General features: G+C 41.3%; 1 protein-coding gene across 2 annotated transcripts in view; it reads right to left on the reverse strand.

Annotated features, from left to right (window-relative positions):
* The window catches only part of TMEM255A (transmembrane protein 255A), a 57,935-nt gene extending 40,249 nt beyond the window's left edge, over nucleotides 1-17,686 (reverse strand). For both annotated transcript variants that reach the window (XR_011923278.1, XM_072429769.1), the window contains exon 1: nucleotides 17,454-17,686. Coding sequence is in view for 1 of the 2 variants with exons in the window: in XM_072429769.1 (XP_072285870.1) it covers nucleotides 17,454-17,508 (55 nt within the window). In the remaining variant the exon portion in view is untranslated. The remainder of the gene's footprint in view (nucleotides 1-17,453) is intronic.
* Nucleotides 17,687-20,612: the final 2,926 nt, after the last annotated feature.

Here is a 20,612-nt window from a genome sequence, read left to right on the forward strand (position 1 = left end):
ATCTATCGTGTGTACAATATCTTTGAACGATCGTGTCGTTATCTGTATGTACAGGATCGGTGCCATACGATCGTTCGCAGATATCGTGCAGGATCCTTCGTCGTTCGTTTACCAACGATAAAAATTGGAAGTGTGTACGCAGCTATACTGTCCGCTCAAATCCAGATAAATGCAGTCACATTGATTGGGAGGTGTTTCATAATACAGATGGACAATGACCCAAAACATACAGCCAAAACAACCCAGGAGTTTATTAAAGCAAAGAAGTGGAATATTCTTGAATGGCCAAGTCAGTCACCTGATCTGAACCCTATTGAGCATGCATTTCACTTGTTGAAGACTAAACTTCAGACAGAAAGGCCTACAAACAAACAACAGCTCAAAGCCGCTGCAGTAAAGGCCTGTGAGAGCATTAAAAAGGAGAAAACCCAGCATCTGATGATGTCCATGAGTTAAAGACTATAGGCTGTCACTACCAGCAAAGGGTTTTCAAAAAAGTATTAGAAATGAACATTTTTTTCAGCTTTTTATTTTTTGTCCATTTACTTTTGAGCCCCTGAAATGAAGTGTTTGTGTTAAAAAAAGGCTTTAGTTCCTGACATTTTTATGCAATCTTTTTGTTGACCCCACTGAATTAAAGCTGAAAGTTCGCAGTTAAACTGCATCTGAGTTGTTTCATTAAAAATTAATTGTGGTAATGTACAGAACCAAAATTAGAAAAAAGTTGTCTCTGTCCAAATATTTATGGACCTAAATGTATGTTGTGTTAGTTCTTTTTCTGTGATATGTGTGCTCTGCCTGTACTCTCTCTCTTTACCATTCATGTTTTCTGAAGTGCTCTTTCTATATGCATGCACTGTCTGGGTGTTTGCTCTATTTCCTGTGTGTTGTAAATAAGGGTGGCTCAGTGTTTTTATTTCCTGGCCATGACATCACTCCACTGTGTATGTACTAAAGCAAGGGCCCATGAAGGAAAATAAAGGAGAGCAGGCAGGTAGAGGACATTTGAGAGCAGGACAGAGACACCAGGCCTGGTTTATAAAAGCTCCCCAAGACTGGACAGGATATACTTTCACTGGTGAAGCTAGGTGATCCAGCAAACCTAGGATGGATTTCTTAAAACTTGTTTGCTATTTGTTAGCAAATGTTTTCAATCCTGGACCAGATCCATTCCAGGTTTGCTGAATAACCCAGCTTCACCGATGAAAGTATATCCTCTCCAGCCTTGAAGAGCTTTAATAAATCAGGCCCACTGATGGAGCATGTTTTCTGAATGTGTAAAGCTTACAGTGTGCTTGTTCTCAGCAAACTGGTCCTTTCGAACGACTGTCTGTTCTTGCAGTAAGCGTAACATTGGATTTTCCTTCTTGATATTCAAGAGAGCAATGCAGCCTAGATGTCTTTGAAAATAAACAAGATCAATATAAAAGATAATGATACAGAGTAAAGCTGCGTACACACGGCAAATTTTTCTCGCCCGATAATCGGTATCGGCCAATTATCGGGCGAAAATCTGCCGTGTGTACAGTCGGTCGTCGTCCATCGTCCGACGACCGTCCTGGCGGATCCATGGACGATGGACGACGACCGATCCTAATGAAAGGGAAGGGGAGAGCGCGCAGCAGGGTGCCGCTCCGTCGCTCTCCCCCTCCCCTCTCCATAGAGCATGAACGGTGCTGTATGTACAGCATCGTTCATGCATCGTGCAGTCTTTTCTCGTTGGAAAGGATCGTGAAAGATCCTTTCCAACGAGAAAAATTGCAGGTGTGTACGCAGCTTTAGAGTGTCCTCTAAGCTTTGAGTCCAATCTTTTTGGAACAGCGAATATGTACACTAAAAAAAAAGGCATTGCATATAAGTATTATTATTTTCAAAGCAAAGATTATTTTTTTTTTTACATCCATATAGGGACACTGCCAACTGCTGAATTTTGGCCTCAAGACATTATTTTTGGACCCTCTCTCATTTTATTTCTACATAATCAAGGTATGTTAAAGCACAATGTAGATCTGTTTTTTTTTTCACATTATCCAATTCTGACCAATGAAGATAGTGAAAGACTGTTAACCCAGGAGACCTTGTAAAAAGGGAAATATTGGAGCCTGAGAGAAGTTCAGCCACAGCAGTGCAGGTGGCAAGTCTGTCATAATATGTATTATATATATGTATTATAGTATGCGATCATTATGCCAAACAGCTCCTTGTAACCAAAACTAAGTATTTAATAAGGCAGTTTCATTCTCCTTTGGAAAATAGAACTGTACAGTGTCAGCTTTGGTTCCCATGGAATCCTGGCAATTCTGGCTTCCTTTGAGTGTGCCAATCAAGATGGCCAAAGATCATATGGAAGAAGAAAAAGAGAAGTTTTATGGCATCCCAGGCACTGGAACACGCATAGGTGAACCATGCAGATTTAGTTCCATTTTAAAGAACAATTCCAGGCAATAAATCAAAACATTCAGTGAGCCACTAATGTTATTCGGTAAAACACATCAACTGACCAACGTTGCAACTGTGCTAAAATCATAAAGGTAAATTAATTTACCATAAACTGAGTTCCTGCAGAATATTGTATGAATTCTTTACCGTGCCAGAAGCACAGGTTTTTCAAATTAACACCCTAAAATCAATCCACACTGCTACCACACTACTTCATCAGAAAATGTAAATTCTGTGCCTCATTTCTCAAACTATCCAAAAGAATTATCTGTGCTGACCCACATCAATGAGATTTAAACCAGAGGCAGACATGGCTATTTCTTTAAAAAGTAAAATTTGATTAGTTTGCAATAAAATATTCAAGATATTTCATACATAAAACAGTATTGTATTAAGTACCAGGAAAATCTGCATGGCAAAACTGCTGAACATGCAGGTACCTTGGAATTTGAAAGTTTCTGCAACAATACGTATGTGTAGGCACCTCTAGGTGTCAATGCTATATTCCTGCAGCAAATATTGCTAAATTCCATGACACGTTTGAAAAGTTTCAATCTCCTGTTTAAACCTGATGTTATCAACGGTAAAATGTTAAAATAAATTTGTCATGCTGTGATTGCAATGCTGTATTCCATATAACCAACATGATATAATGCTACTGAACATGTGAAACCTGAAATATCTTCTGATCCCAGGGAAACCTGAGAGTTGCACTGGGGCATAGTATTAACTCCTAGTGAGGTCAGAAACCAAGAGTTTTCTTAGACATTCAGTTTGGTATAAACCTCTATTTAAAATAAATAAGGGCAGGAATTGGACTAAAAATACTTGTTGCCTGGCTATGTTGATTTGTTCAACTAATTTTGAGTCCCTATGCAAGGATGTAAATCATAATTTATTTTTTTTTTTTTTTTTTTTGGGGGGGGGGGGTACAAAACAGACCAGAAACATGCAGTCAGGCAAACAGGTGGTCAGTATGGACAGCCTCTCACTTTTTTATAGGCCATATAATACTAGAGCAGATTTATTAACAGGAACATGCATGCTTTTTTTTGCTTTGAAGTGCTTTTTTCATGAAAGAAGGCTTGAAGCAGAGCTGGGCCAAAGGCCTCATGACAGGGGAAGTTAAGAAGGCTGAGGAGCCGAGCTGAAAAGTTCAAAAAAAAAAAAAGGAGAGAGATGGCTGGGCTGAGGGCCTCGTGGCAGGTGTAGTGAGGAGGGGTGTATCAAGGGTGAAAAGTTCAAAGAAAAAAAAAAAATGTATTTATATTATTAAAATATAGATAAAGTGTGGGAAAATGGGGATTGAGGATTGGAGGTTAAGAAAGGGAGGAGGGAGATGGTTAGGAGTTAAATAGAGGGTCCCAGAGGGAGGGGGTTGCATCTTTTAAAAAATCTTAACAGGGACTGAGCGATGGATGTGGAGGAATTAATGAAGAAGCTGCGGCATGCAGCTGAACCCTGGGGGGCAGCGTGGCTGGAAGCCCAGGTTGCTGCTGCTCTGGAGGGGGTCAAGGGGGGAGAAGCTGTGGAACCCCCCCATACTAGACGTGCTCGGCGGTCACGGCCACTGGAGCGTTTGAGGCCAAGTTTGACCCCAGGGGTCCAGCGCCGCAACAGGAGCCCCGCAAGGGACCCTCCAGCTCCCCCAGTGAACTCAGTGAGAACTCCGGCGGGCATGGAGGAGGAGCTACTTACCAGAGCATGCGCCGCCCGGCGTGGTGAGGAATGGAGGGATGCGGTGTCTGGCATGGCGGAGGGAGCTGTCGGGGCTCCAGCCCTTGATGATGTCCCAGTGGCAGCGGTGAACCAGAGGAGGGCGCGCAGGAGCGGTCCGGTGGCGGGAGACGGAGGATTGCATCTGGAGGGGCAGAGTCTTCGACCGGATGTACGCGGAGCGCCCCGGAGCGGAAGTTCCGGGGCAGAGGCGGCGCCCAGGAGTGATGTCACTATTCGGCGCCCGGAAGAGGGCGAACATGACGGCCGAATCGCGGCTGAAGACGCCTTTTCAGAGGGGGAACTCCCGGAGTCGGATGAGGAGGCGCAGGAACTGCAGCGCAGCAGTACGACGGCTGCGGGCGCGGACGGCACCTGGCAGCCTGGTGAGTACTTGGCTGTGTGGGGCATGGGATGGGGGGTTGATGGTAATGTCATTAACAATGATTTGGTATGTGTGGAAGGGGACAGAAGGGACGGCAGGAGAGGGGATTATGGGCAAGAGAGATTGAATCAAGGGGGGGAACTGTTAAAGGGGCTGCGGGACCTGTTGCTGCAATTTACTGGGGGGCTGTCAGTGGGGGGATGGCCAAAAGACTGGAGGAGACTTTGGGGGTGAGGGGGTGCCGGAGTTTGGAGGAGAGGGGCCGGTTACTAGGGGGGGCAGTGGGGTGTCTACTCCGGTGTCAGCTTGTGTTGGGGGCAGTTCCGGTACGGTGTTACAGGGGGCTGAAGGCGAGGGCCTCAGGGATACGGTGGGTGAGGTGAGTAATCAGGGGATAGCGGACAGGGCAAAAGGTGAAGTTTATGTATGCTTTGAAGGTCCGTTGGGTGCTCATTTGGCTCCTGAGGTTAGGGAAAAATTTGGAGAGGGGAATATGTTGAGATATTTTCTTTGTTGCCGGTGGAGCGCTTTGGTGGAAGAGAGTCTAAGCCAGGTGAGGGCAAGCGATCAGGTGAGGATAAGGGGTTATGGCGTTTGATTCCCCCGACTTTTCAAAATCGGTTACAGGCTTTTGCAATCTTAGCATGTATTGTGGGGGAAAGGGCGCCTGAGAATTGCTCTGCGCTCTTTTGCTACCTTGATGCCATTAGTGAGGCATACAGAGTTTATGGGGGCGTTGCGTGGCTGCGCTATGATGAGCAGTTCAGGCAAAGGAAGGCGTTAAGGCCAGGCATGCGTTGGGACCATAAGGATATCAGCCTTTGGATGCGGCTTATGACGTCGGCCAGGATGTCTCAACAGCCTTTTCTCGGAAACGTCGGGGGTTCCGGACCGGCAGGATCCCTGGCGGGTAAGAAAAAGGGCCTTTGCTGGTTGTTCAATGAGGGAACCTGTATATTTGGGCCCACTTGCCATTTCAAACATGAGTGCTCCAGTTGTGGGGGAGGGCATTCGGGAGACTGTTGTATGGCCAGAGGGAAAGGGCGTCCCATGGAGTCTGCCGGTAAAAGGGATGACGCCGGTGAAGGTGGAAAGCATGTGCCATTTTCTAGGTAAGTATCCGGATCAGAAGGCGGCGAGGGATTTGGAGGTAGGTTTTAAGGAGGGTTTTCGGATACCGTGTAATTTGGCGAGTATTCACAGGGTGAAGAAGAATTTGCAATCTGCGTTGGGTAATCCTAGGGTGGTTACGGCAAAATTGCAAAGGGAGGTGGCTCTGCGGCACATGGCGGGGCCTTTCAAGGAATTGCCGTTGGAGAATTTGGTGGTATCACCGTTAGGGGTGGTTCCCAAGCGGGAGAGTAATCAGTTTAGGATGATTCATCATTTGTCCTATCCTAAGGGGGAGTCGGTGAATGCTGGGATTGCGCCTGAACTTTGCAAGGTTATACTTCTTTTGATGTGGCGGTTGCTTTGGTTAGGCGGGCTTGAAGGGGTTGTTTAATGGCGAAGGCTGATGTTGAATCAGCTTTCTGTTTGTTTCCTGTGCACCCGGATAGCTTTTGGTTGCTGGGTTGTTGTTGGGAAGAAAATTATTATGTAGATAAATGTTTGCCTATGGGTTGATCTATTTCTTGCTCTTTGTTTGAGTTGTTTAGCACATTCCTGGAATGGGTTGTAAAGGAGGTCTCTGGCGTTAAGTCTATTTTTCACTACCTGGACGATTTTTTGTGTGTAGGCCCGGCGGGGTCTATGGTGTGTGCCAATCTGCTAGGGACATTGGAACATGTGGCGGAACAGTTTTGGGTGCCATTAGCGGGAGAGAAAACGGTCGGCCCGGTGACGGAGTTATCTTTTTGGGTATAGTGTTGGATTCGGTCCACATGGAGTGCAGACTGCCGGAGGACAAATTGGTGGCGCTAAAAGGGGAGGTGGAGAAGGCTTGTTGTCTCGAGAAGATACGGTTGAGGGAGCTGCAGTCCCTGCTTGGGAAGCTTAATTTTGCATGCCGGATTATGCCTATGGGCAGAATTTATAGTCGGAGGTTGGCTGCAGCAACTGCAGGAGTGCAGCGGCCGGAGCATTTTATTCGGTTGACGCGGGTTCTAAAAGGGGATTTGGGGGTTTGGCGGAGGTTTTTAGATCAGTATAATGGTCGGTCGCTTTGGCTGGAGTCTCCAGTGGATAACGAGGCCTTAGAGTTGTGGACTGATGCGGCTGGGGGGGTAGGTTATGGGGCTTACTTTGCTGGGAGATGGAGTGCTGGGGCATGGCCGGTGGAATGGGAGCGGTTGGGGCTCTGCAAAAATCTGGTTCTGCTTGAGTTGTTTCCAATTGTGGTGGCATTAACCTTGTGGGGTGAGTTGCTTAGTAACCGGAAGGTCCGGTTTCATTGCGATAACATGGGGGTGGTGGAGGTGATCAATAATAACTCTGCGTCTTCCCCCCAGGTTGTTTTTCTGTTGCAACATTTGGTTTTGTTGTGCCTGCGATTGAATATTCATGTGCGGGCAGTGTATGTTCCTGGGTGCCAGAATGTAATTGCGGACTCCCTTTCTCGTTTTCAGTGGGAGCGCTTCCGAGAGTTGGCTCCAGAGGCGGAGGTGAGGGGGACCCCGTGCCCGTCGGAGGTTTGGTCGGTGGTCTGGGGGCCCTTGCAGGACAAATCAGGAATTCGGTTTCGGTAGGAACTTGGAAGGCATATGTAGGTATTTGGCAGGAATGGTTTGGTTTTGTTAAGAAGGAGAGAGAATTTGCGGGTAGTAAATGGGGGGCTGATGTGGTGCTGTCCTTTTTATTATGGAATCTTCAAAAGGGGGTTTCTAGTTGTGTCATGGGAAAGAAGTTGTCAGCATTGGCGTTTCTCTTTAAATTGTTGGGGTGGACTGATGGGACAAAATGTTTTGCGGTTCGGCAAGCCATGAAGGGTTATCGGCGGGGTAGTAGGCTGGCGGATAGGAGGAGGCCGGTTTCCTTTGTGATGTTGGTAGACATTTGTCATAAGCTGGTTGCGGTTTGCTTTAGTGACTTTGAAGTGTTACTATTTAAGGCGGTGTTTGTGCTGACCTTTTTTGCTGCCTTGAGGGTGAGTGAAGTGGTCTGTCCAACTAAACTTAAGGAAGGTGGCTTGCGGTTGGAGGATGTGCGTGTTACAGGAGGGGAAGTGTTGGTGTGGATACGCAGGTCAAAAACAGATCAGAGGGGAAAAGGGGCGCGTGTGGAGCTGCGGGGGCTGCAAGGTGTGGAGTTGTGTCCGGTTAAGGTCCTGGGTGAGTATCATGCAGTATGGTCAAGGGGGGGCGGTCCTTTGTTTTTACATGGGGATGCCTCATTTGTGACCCGTTTCCAGTTCATGTCAGTTTTCCGAAAATGTGTGGCGGCTTCGGGCAGGCAACCGGGTGAGTATGCCACTCATTCCTTTAGGATTGGTGCGGCAACAGAGGCTGCTAGGTGGGGCCTTGGACTGGAGTTTTTAAAACGCATTGGTCGCTGGGAATCGCAGCGTTTTCGGTTGTATGTTCGGCCTCATTTGTTGTAGGGCGTTGTTTTCATGGGGGTGCCAGGGTGGGGGTGCGCTGGCCCCTGTGCTGTATAATAGTTGGTTGTTTTGTTTTTTGTTACAGATGGGTCGGCGTGCTTGGTGTGGATCCTGGGCCATTCTTATGTGTACTGGGGGGCCCGAAGGGCTGGTGTGCGGCGGGCTGGTCGACAATTGGGACTTCAGAGGGAGGTGGCTCGGGTGGGGTGGATCGGGATCCCAGGTATGCAGTGGAGGAGGGTGGTTCCCGAGGTAAATAGATTTGCTGACTTAGACAGGGCACCCGATGTGTTGCTGTTACATGTAGGGGGGAATGATTTGGGGGCGCGTCCCATGCGGGACTTAATTAAGGATATTAAGTGTGATTTGTTGCGCCTAAGGGATGCTTTTCCTAACATGGTTTTGGTGTGGTCGGAGATGGTTGTGCGGTTGGCTTGGCGGCAGGCTAGGTCTGTGGGGCGGCTGAATAAGGCTCGCATAAAGATTAACAAGGAGGTGGGGCGCTTTCTAGTACGAATAGGGGGAGTGGTGGCGCGTCATCGGGAATTGGAGTCTGAGCCTGAATTAATTCTGCGGGGTGATGGGGTGCACCTTAATGCGGTGGGTACCGACCTGTGGTTGAATTTGGAGGATGCACTGCTACGAGCGGTCAGGGTGTGGCGGTGCTCGCAAACTAAAGGTGTCAAGTTTGCGGCAGGTGGCATAATTTGGTTTTGGGTCCATGAAAGTGAAAGACGCGGTAATAGAAAATATAATAGAGATGGGGGCACTAAGGAATGGTTTGGACAGTAAAGTTGGCCTTGCATGACACCAGGTTGTTGTGGAGGCTAAGTGGTGGAAGGAGATCCGCTAACTGTCCCCGAGGCGGTGTATGGGCGTCTGGGGGCCTGGCGGTGGATCGGAGACAGCAAGATGATGTAGGAGGATTGCTGATTTTCATGGACCTATGTTTAAGAGAAATATGATAATATGTTTTGTGTTAATAAATAGATTTGGTGTTAATAAAGGGGCTGCTGTGGCCAATTTTTTCCAACACAAATGGTGTATGTGTCATTTTTGGTAAGGGCGGTTGGAGGGAAGTAATTGGTCGGGCAGCAAAGGCTTCTTTTACTGTACCCATGTCATGTTTGTTTGTGCATGCTTTGTTCCAGTAAACACACTGGAACAACATGTAATTGTTTTGTAGAAAGGAGGTACTAATCCTGTGATGATATATAAATGTAATTGAGATATTTTGAGATGGCTGGAACTTCCTGAAGCTGCCTCCTGTAATGTGGATTAGGTTGCAGCAGGCGTTTGAAACTTGGTAATTGAGGGAGAGATCATAGTCTGCCACAACAACATTGGAATAACAGCCCACATTTGCATGCTTTTGACCTAGAGGTATGTTAGCCCTCCCTTATATCAACCCTAGACAAGACCAACGCTTAATAATAGTTTCACTTGGAGTTCAACTATAATTACATTTTGACTTACAACCCAAATCAATGAGCAAAGCAATGTGATTACAACACTGTAACACTTATATTAATCATATATTTGGAGTTTTCATGGCAAATTTGTAAGCTTTCCATACACCCTTACAAAACAAACTGCTTCAGAGTAATCAAAGTAAAAAATAGAATAATTAAACCACTATCTGTTTTGGGCTGTATGCCTTTGTCCAGTTTCCTTTCACTTTGTGCCCAGAAAGAAATCCTTTTTTAGATATATATCAGTGCAACAAATATCCCTAATATAAAATGTTTCCTGTATTTCTGTTTTGGTGACAACTCAAAAATTAACTTTTTTTCCCGCACTTTCAGTCACAGCAACAAAAGACACCAGCACAAGCAGAAAAGGCAAATTATTAAAATTTCCATAACACCAATCTAAAAGCTTTAACTGATTTTCACCCCAACTTCAAACCTTGGGTTACTAGAAAATCAGGACATTATTGAAATAAGAGTATGGCAGACTAGTACAAGCTAATTAGTTTCTGGTAATTCCCTTTTTTTTAATTGAGTTCTCATAAAATTGCTGGATAATTGCTAATCATATACCCTGCTTTATGGTGGCCTTAAGCAGGAAAAGTCTGTTTTATGAAAAACATTTTTGACCTAATAAGAATACGATCTTCTTCTATATGGAGCCTGAATTACTGCATTAATGCACCCAAGAGACTCACGCTGCAAGGATAATGAAATTATCTTTATTTTATTCCTGCTGATAAGGTATAGACAAATAGAGATAACCAAAAGCTATATAGAGAATAAATAGGAAATGGGTCAACATCCATGGATCTACATGTCTGGCTAAAGAATGATTTCAGAGTCTATTCATTTCTTTCTGAATCCTCAAATTCTTTACTAAACACTTGCTGTCCAAAATATTCCCAGTGCCACTTTTTCTTGACAATTATTCTTTGACACTTTTTCTTGACAATTATTCTTTGCTAATAAATCGCTTTCATTTTTTTTGTCCATTCCTTAACTTAACTTCTATTGTCCCCCTTTTCACTGGTGCACTTCTTCAGTTCATTGAGCTACTAACACACTCTCCATCACTCCTTTCTTTCACACATTGCCTATTAATATGCCATTTGTGCTTTCTTTCAGCACTTACTGTCCTTAATATACCTCTATACTTCCCTCCTACACATAATGCCCACCAATATACCTTCTGCAGTGCTCTAAGTTATATTTTCCACACTCATCTCATGAACATACTGAGTGCTGTCATGTCCTATACACACTTTTTCTGTACATATTGCCAGCTGTCATACCCTCTGCACAAATCTTTAGCACATACTGTTTTCTTTCATACCCTCCACAATACCAATTTGGACATACTAACTGCTGTCATATCCTGTACACCTCTCTGCTGCACATATTGCATACTCTCAAACCCAAACAAATACTTTCCTGCACATACTAACAACTCCTGGGAATATTATTTGCATTTCTTTACTGCACATGCTACCCAGTCAGGACACTTCTTTAGCACTGTTTGTGATATCCTCAACTTTGTCTATTCTGAAACTCCGCACACACCTATGCTAGTATTCAGTAAAGCAGGACAAAGAAGAATTGTGAATTGAAAAGTGCGTTTACCCATATTAGTAAGCTCTAGCTAATTTCCTACTGACGTGAATAAAGTAAACCCCAATCAATTAGTCACTGTGGGCTAATGCACAATAGTATTATGTGTTTCTGAGGCTAGCAGATTGGAACAAAGCTGATGGTTTTACTGGTAGAATAAAATCCTAAATTAAAACTGTCATCTGTTACAATGCACCACTCTGCTTTTACACAAACCAAGTACATCTCCCAGCATTGCCCTCAACAGGAAAAAAGATCATAAATGACTTGGGCAGATGAGTGTAATTATGGCACCTAAAGCCAATGACCCTCTTGCTAGTATTAGGTCACAAAAAAGATTTATGTTTTATGTCCCTTTAATAATTGCATCAGTAGTGGCTTAATCTGCTTGCAGCGCATGAGCGCACAGGTCAGCTAATGAACAACTGCATGCCAGTCTTGTACACAGTGATTTGTATCCTTGGTCTCTGCAACCAGTTTATGGGGCCTGTAAAAGCAAGACAAAAAAATGGAAGCATAATTGAATGACTGGTTGCACCTATATCTTCTCTTTCTTTGGCTGGTACATATTCAAATCACTGTGTGCCCTGGTAAACTTAATAATGTCCTTAGCAGGTATAGGATATTGGTAACTTGACATATCTCAGGGAATTTAAAGAAGAGGTCAGGTAATTTTCTAGATATATTTTTGATGTTAAGATGTTGGCATACAAACACATAACACTCTATAAGGACAATGTGTCTACAATATAGCGTACAGATTCCATTAAATATAATTAAAAGAAGACAATTTACCACATTTGTAGTAAAATTGGTGAAATTACTCTTTTTGTTTCTAATTGGGTCCCTGCAACTCCCCAAACCATTTATCACACTCGTCTGAATTGCCAGCTGTTATGTAACATTAAAGGTTACTTTAGGTTTGGGAGATGGTATTACTGTTGTTTAGCAAGAAAATTGATAACTGTCTTTACATGGATTTGGGATATTGTGTATTACAGTGTATTTAGTTAAATTTACTAAGTTTACCTCCCTTTAAGACATGTGCCCCTAAAACATTTAAAAAAAACTTTCTTTGGTCAAAAAAGCATGCAAATTGCACTTTTCTTTTAAACAGCATACAGAACAAAGGCAGTGGTACTGTGCAAGCTTCATGCATAAATATTATTATGTAACAATATTAATTAATAATAACAGATACTAACAAGAACAGAACTAAGATTGTTGCTACTGTGCTCTGTTCACACATACAGAAAACAAACATATACAAAGGAATACACTCAGTGTACAAAAGTAAAGAAGTGCTGTGCAGTTTCCATGAAGCAATAAAACAAATAATAAAGTTTCTTTCAAACTGCTATCAAGCATCCCATACACCATTATTGCTTCCAACTGATCTCATCTAAGCTCCCTCCAAAGTGAGCTTCCACTATTGCAAATGCAAAATGCCTCACTATAGGTTAGAGAGAAAAAGTTATAAAGGGTCCTTAGAATGTTTTTGTATATCTCAGCTACATAACAAAATTCCTCCTAACCTGATTGGTGAAACTAAAGGGGAGGTGATAACTCAATGTAATGTGTGTGTTACTGCAATGGAGTGTACAAATGTAAATGGGTCCTTGGTATTTGTAAAGACTTTATCTGAAGGGTCCTTTATGCTGTGAACATACAAAGGCACATGCTGGGGAGGTCTCTGCTGGGTGCTGGAGATCTGTCTAATACCTCCTACTTTTTATACCCTGGGCAAGGTTGAAGCTAAATAAAGCAGCTGTTGTGTCACAAAGAAATCATGTTTGAATAACTATTGCTTGTGTCAACTATAGAAATAAGTTTCCAGGCCTGTTAAGCCCATTATACAGTGCTTTTCTATCTGGTGCTGTTCTCCAAGTCTGGGTTCAGTCTAGCAAGCAGTTTTAAGTAGTTTCACTACCCAAAAAATGGTTACCATTGGAATAAATGAATAATTACCATTTATTGGACTTGCAGTGGGAAGCAGCAGTGTTGCAGCACTTTAGGATGCAATTTGTAGCATCCAAGCATTGCCTCTCCTGCCACATGCATAGACTTGAATAGGTGATGCTTGCAAATGTAGTACTTTTGCAAACATTTTTTACAAGTTGGTTCAATTCAAACATAGATGAGAAAAGGAAGTGCTCCACCAGCCTTTGCAGCCACTTGCAAACATCTGCAAGGATATTTGCAAATGCATGAAAAAGACTAGCAGTTACTGCCTGATAATGGTCCTAGTGTTTGATAGTAGGCACCCAGGGCTGATAAACACCATAGTAAAATAGAAGTCTGAACCCAGCCTAAGTATTCAAATACAAATACAACTTACCGCAGAAAAAGTCATGTCACAAAGATATCTGTGTTGCCCATAAGCGCAATGTAAATGTATGTGCTGGATGCACAGAATTACAAATCCTTTGTCAGGTAAAACAGGTCTAAAATATGTTTTTTCAATAGTGTATTTAGCCCTTTGGCATAAAACTAGTGCTTATATCTAAAATTGACTTTATATTATGCTACTCTGCTGAGCAGTGTAAAACATTGCTAAAGTTGCCAGCAGCAGTAAAGTAGTTCCTATTATAATGATGACTGTGACACCTGTGGACTACAAAGTATCAAGAGAGTTTCCAATAAAAGGATCCTTGGCAGGAAATTACACACCCAGAAATACCTTGGGGGCATGCCATGTCTGTGCATATTGATGTTCTAATAAAGAAAAATTACACTCCATTTGAAAATGTTTAAATTTCCCCTCCAAGATGTAATACCACAAGATACCAGATATTCTACTTATTACCCTTGGAAGCTTTATTTATGCCCATTCCTGACTTGGTTTGCATAATGAGACTTCTTTTCCATAACTTCATGGCTGTACAACAGTGCCCAAGCAGAAGTATTGAGGCTGTTTTAATGGATTAGGAAAAAGACTTAGTCATGACGTTGGAAGTTTAGAACTAAGTAAAATCAAGGAGTCGGAGAGTGACACAAAATCATTTTTTTGGGGTATTAAAAGTAATAGAAGCATGGTGTAGTATTAAATTGTAGGGTGGATTTTTTGTGTAAAGTATTACAGTTAAGACTTAGTTTACTTTAGAATGCAGGAGGTGGAGGCAGGTTAGGAATGCACACCTCCCAATTTTCTGTAATTACAAAGAGGGACAAAGAGGGACCATATTATTTTAAACACCAATCATGTATGTTGCTGGGAGGAGGCATTTGTATGGGGTGGTGTATTGATGATGGATATCGCCCATTATGCATCAGCGTGATGTTTATATGCTGAATAGCCCATATATGGTGTCTGCTTCTCTAAACAGCAAAAGAAAGGAATGATTTAACGATCATAAATAGCATTCCTATGGCTTTGAAAAAAAAAAGCTAAAATGTAAGCGTTGGTAAAGACCCATAGAAAGAAAATACATTTGGCTCTTACAAATACGGCATGACTGTATTAGCTGTGAACTTTAGAGGAGTATGTAGGGCATACTGCGTGCTCTTCCACAAATGATATATGGCAATAGACAGGAAGTGAAACGCAGGCTGAAAGCCTAATGAGTGTTGTTCCTGCTTTGAAAACCTTTAATCGCATCAGCCAGATACACCAGCTCTTGCAGCAGCACTGCATCAGAATCATAACAAAAGCACAACACAATAACAAATGTTCAAAACACCTTGGTGTGTCCACATTCTATACTTTGCATATATGTGGAGCAATTTCAAACTGCAGTAACAAAATAAAGGAATGTTAAATGCATATAGATTTAAAAATAAATATATTTATTTTTCAGGAAACAAAATTGAACATTTTTAATGGAATGAAATCCAATGCATGAGTGCCTTGTTTGTTTTGTATGTGATGTCATGTTTTGTATGTCTTTGAAATGAACTATTACCAATAAAACAAAACACAAAGTTTCTGAATTATTGAATGGTGGTATTACCTAAACTGAAATAAGTAGGGTTTTTTGCATGGGTTTTTAAAGTACAATTGTATTTCAATGATCTACCTACACTGAAGGCCATGTGCTAAACCTAGCCATTTCTGGATGCAAGTGCTTACCCAACTTTAGCTCCTTTAGGTGGGTAAGTGGTTGCAGCCGGGGCAAGCTAGGTTTAGAGAACATAGACACCCATATAGTAATGCACTAAATCGCTTAAGTGTGGATAGCCATGTTCTTTACTTTCCTACATTCAATTCACGCACATGTGGAATTGGTATAGAGCAAACTGTACCTATATGTACCTACAGTATGTTGGCGCTATATAAATCCTGTTTATTATTAATATGCATAATAATAATAATAATAATAAATGATCCACAAACTAGTCTATCAGTAAACACAAAGAGGGCGTGAGACACAAAGGTTTTCAGGTCCAGGATTGTGCAAAATATTAGCTGCTGACAAATGGCAATGAATTTTTTACAAATTTATTACAACTGTGGTTCTTTTTTTTTTATTTATGTTTATATTTAAAAAGAATTGGGACTATATGGGCTAAGTCCACACCAACTTTAATTTTAAGCCCTTTTAAATGCCCATTTTAGGGCATTTGGTAGGCGTTTTTTGGGCTTTTTTTAGGTGTTTATGTTTGTTTTAACTCTTTAAAAATGCTGCAGAATTTGTTTCTTACCAGCTCATCAAGAAAAAACTTTGGTGTGGACTGGCATATTTAAATAAATGGGAATTTCAAACATAGTCATTTAAATGTTAAGGTTAAATGCTGGGTAAACAGTCCATGTAGACATGGCCATAAGGTTATGCAGTATTTTTAGTAAGCAAACACTGTAAATATTACAATAAAAACACAAATGATAGAAAAAAAAAGACATTTTCAGAAAAGAAATGGGTTTTCATTATAAATAATAGGAGTTTACAGTGCTAAAACCAGGCAAATAGTAAACTTCTTTCAAATGGATTTCCTGTTCTAAGATTTACATCTGACACACAATACAAACCTGTTCAGAAGAAAAGAGGCATGACTTTTTTATGCTGCAGGTATTGCCTCTTCTACAGCCTGGGATTGGACAGCAAAATGAAAAGCAGGAGACTAATGAGTTCACATGAGCAATGCAACCCAGATGATTGGTGCAGCTAATCCATCTCCCTTTTTGAACTTAATAGACTGACACCAGGTGGAAAAAAATCATGTTATAAAGGATGTATTTATAACTACAGAGCTGCAACAATTAGTGTTTTTTTAGGTCTGCCTGGAGTTTAGGACTAATATGTGTGTTGTTCCTGACCCAGAATTTTTTATATAATCTAAGAATCTTTATATATATCAATACTGGTCAGGATGTCAACAACTTTGAGCTGCATTTTATGTTAAATTGGAAAAAGTCATAAAAGTGCCTATATGTGTAGAAAGCAAATACATGCTGTCCTATCCTTTCTTACCTCACTTGTATTCATATATGGGTATAAAGAAAGGTTAGTTTAGGTATTATTTCTGACATATAATGATACATTACATCTGCCTGGATTATGTTAACTTTACTAACATCACAACAATATTGAATCAGTCTATCATTACTGATTGATTCACACAAATATACAAATTCAAGTTGTATATTTGTTTTTTTTTTATTATTTTTGTATAAAGGGCCAAAAATTTACTTTAAATAATAAACTGTATTAGTCCCTCACTTAAAAAAAACAAAAAAAAAAACCAATAGATCATACAACACAAGAGAAGAAGAGTGCCCTACCCCTCCAGGTCTGGTCATATGTGTTTATAGGATACTGAACTGCAGTTGGCAGCTTCTTCTGGATCATGCAGTGAGGCTTGCTGCTGACCTGCTTACCAGGGTTGAGACAAAACATGAACCAAGAATATTTTATCATTGCATCTCAGCATATTAGTTATAGCAGTACTGAAATTTGTTTGACTTTTTTTTAGAAATGTATGTAGTATTTGGCAGCATGCTATGTTGTAAGGTGATCACTACCTAACACACACCTTGTAAACAATATAGATAGATAGCTAGCTATAGCTAGGAGCAGATATAGTAACTGTAGATGGACAAAACCAGCGGGCTAACATTCTTCTATATCACTCAAATAAATAGGAAATTCCAGACCAAGTCATGCCAATGCCAGCAGCATTAGTCCCAAATACGTATTGCCACTTCTTTCAGCAAGTAAAGGGTGCAGCTGATGTCACTACACTGCAAATTACACCTACCAACCCCTTTAGTATGCAAACAAAACACACTGCATGGCCATATAACCTGTGCAGGGCCAGCTGTGCCAGCCATGGATGGCATCTGTCAATCACCACTCACCCGTTGAATCTGCAGCTGGAGTCTCAGTGCGCTGTGACTGCTGCTGAGTCAGCATGCTGCATGGGTCAGTGTCCTGCTAATTGGCAGCAAAACAACAAAAAGGATCTTGATATAAAAATGAGTGATTCCTGGTGCTCAAAGCATCCATAAGGGCTAAAAAAGGAAAGCTGCTTTAATGCTACAGCCTCTTCTGCAGGCATAGTCCCATACTAATGCTAGCCATTACGACAGCAGATCTGTCCTGGAAAGGCAGACTGCGCATGCGTACAGTTCACTAACTGTCAGCTAGGCATCCCTAGTGCCCCCTTCTATGTGCACTCTGCGTTCTGCTTGTTGGTCAATAGAGGGTGGCGACTGCCATTGTGCATGCCGAGCAATGGATATTCAGCATGTGTGCCAACAGAGCTCGCAGTCTGCTCCTAGGATGGAAGTCCTGGCATTCTGTTCACCAACTTATTTACAGATTTCCCCTAAAACATTCAGAGCTAGTAAGGCCTTGCAATGCAAAACTGGTGATGAGCACAGGGCTGGGATCACAAGTTGCTTTTAAAATTATAGCACTATTATTAAATCAGTGAATATGACATTCAGTGAAACATTCCCTAGTGGAGAATTTTCAAGGGTAATGTGTTTCCATGGCAGTAATTGATTCTCCACCAGGGAATCTATGAATCACTGAATGTCAGTTTCACAGTTTTATATTTAGACCCCCACTAGTTAGATACTGATCAGTAAGTAAGTAGTTGCACCAAAATATTTGGGCTGAAAGGCTTATAATGAGCAACACTTCTGTACCTCAGTATATAATACTTAAAAAAAACAATAAGTTAAAAAATACATTTAAAACGTTAAAATAGCCACTGCTGTAACACAACAGGTAGTTGTTGGATGGGTTACATGATATGCACATTTGTATTTCTTCATCCTCTGCTTATTATATATTTCTCAATTATTTATGACATAATATCAACTGCTAACAAAGTCCACATTCATCTCAGTATTAATAGTCACTCCTTTCGCAAAATAAAGCCTTATGCAGTTTGCACATCGTCAGGGTCAGCCATTATAAAGATTATGTTACAACTCTCTTGGACATATACATTATGCTTTGCGCTACACATACATACAAACAGACTAGCTGGCAGGTGCAGATTGTGATATTTTACATCACTGTCATCCCCAATGTGTGCATTCTGACATATGACATACTTTGTTTACACGTGTCTCTAGAAAACACTCTTTGGGAAAAAAGTAATATATCAGCCACTGTTATACAACACTTTCTCTTTGCGATAAATGTTTTATTTTCTATATCTTTCCAAATGTTTTTGCTGGGAGCTCTGCTGATACAAGGTATCAAGTCAGAAACATTCACATCTAAAAGAATGTCAGGATGCCCTACACTGTAAATGTCTAGGAGTACCACATGTGTGCATGGATTATCACTGTGAGCTTGTTTGTGTTCTTCTATCTGCAATATATGTGTACATCACATTATTAAAATGTGTGTTTTATAGCTGTTTATATTGTTCTTTTATCTGCAATGAGTCCTAGACATATATGTGTACATCACATTATCATAATGTTTGTTTACAGCAATTGAAAGGGCAGCTTGACTATGGCTATTCCAGGCTTTGTTGAACAAAGCAATATCACATACTGAAAATGCCTAATTTTTTTTAGCTAATGATGGTACAAAGGGAAGTCTTCTAGCGCCAGAAGTAATTCTATAATTACAAATGAAAAAAATTTAACATAAAATCAGAAGCAGAGTTGTAAGACTATTTGGGCCATGGAGCTATTTTTAAATTAGATTACCAGAAGCAAATCTGTTATATAAATTAAAACAGAGCGTTGTGCAGAATCTTGGTAGACATTTACAGTACTGTGCAAAAGTGAGCAAGTGTGACTAAATATTGTAAAGCAAAAATGCATTTACAAATATAAATTGTAAATATTTATTGTTATCAATTTACAAAGTGCAAAGTGAGCTAACAGTAATAAAGTTGATGTGACTACTCTTTGCCTTCCAACCAGCATCAATTCTTCTAGGTATGCTTGCACAAAGTCAGTGATTTTGTAGGATTATTGTCACAGGTGTATGATTAAATAACCGAGACAAAAACAGCTGTGTAGGAGGCTTCAAACTGGAGAGGAACAGCCAAACTCTGCTACTAAGGTAAGGTTGTGGGAGAAAGTTTAATGTCACAGCTCATACACCATGGCAAGGCTAAACACAGCAACAAGACACAAATAAAGTTACAATACACTAGCAAGGTCTCTCCCAGGCAAACATTTCAAAGCAGCTTGGGGCTTCTAGCTGTGCAGTTCAAATTCTTTTGAAGAAGCACAAAGAAACAGGTAATTCTGAGGACCATAGATGCATTGGTTGAACTTAGGAAACTTAGTGCAGTAAATGAAAGAGATATCATGTCAGGTACACCCATCTACTCTCCAGAGATGTCTAGCTTTAAGAGGTCTTCCTACAAAACGTTTGGCCAAAAAACAAGGCCAGGCAACTGAAATATTTGGCTTAGCATAAAGGAGTTTATGGGGAGTGGTAAGATAATGAGTGTTTGTGGGCAACAGTGAAGTATTGTGAAGGTTGCTTACAAGTTTGGGAGCTGCATTTCTGCAAATGGAGTGGGGATTTGGTCAGGATTATAGTTGTCCTCAGTGCTAAGAAATACAGATACTTATCCGTTATCGAATATCATCAGGAAGGTGTCTGATTTGCCCCTAATTTTTTTTTTGCAGAAGAACAATAGAAAAAAGAACTATCTACAGTGTAAAGAAGAACAAATATATCTGGAAGTGATAGAATGGATGTACAGAGTCCTTATCTCAACCATATCCAATGTGTTGGGGATTTCACCAGACACAATTATTACCTTTTTTGTACCCTGAAGACAGTTCTTTATCATTCTGTCTATATTTAGAAACATGGTGCAGAATGAAGTTGGTAAGAATGGTATTGCATGTTGGATGAGCATCTGTATTTGTGCTTCACAACAGTGAAAATATAATCATTTTTAAAGCTGAACTCCATGTTATTTGGTGTATTTAAACATTTGTTCTTGTGTTTATTAAACCCTGACATTTACAAAGCCACATCACAGTCTTGTCTAGCAGGAGAAGCCATTTTTCTCTCTTCATCCT

The sequence above is a fragment of the Pyxicephalus adspersus genome, chromosome Z, assembly GCF_032062135.1.
Source record: "Pyxicephalus adspersus chromosome Z, UCB_Pads_2.0, whole genome shotgun sequence".
In the NCBI taxonomy this organism is placed as follows: domain Eukaryota; kingdom Metazoa; phylum Chordata; class Amphibia; order Anura; family Pyxicephalidae; genus Pyxicephalus; species Pyxicephalus adspersus.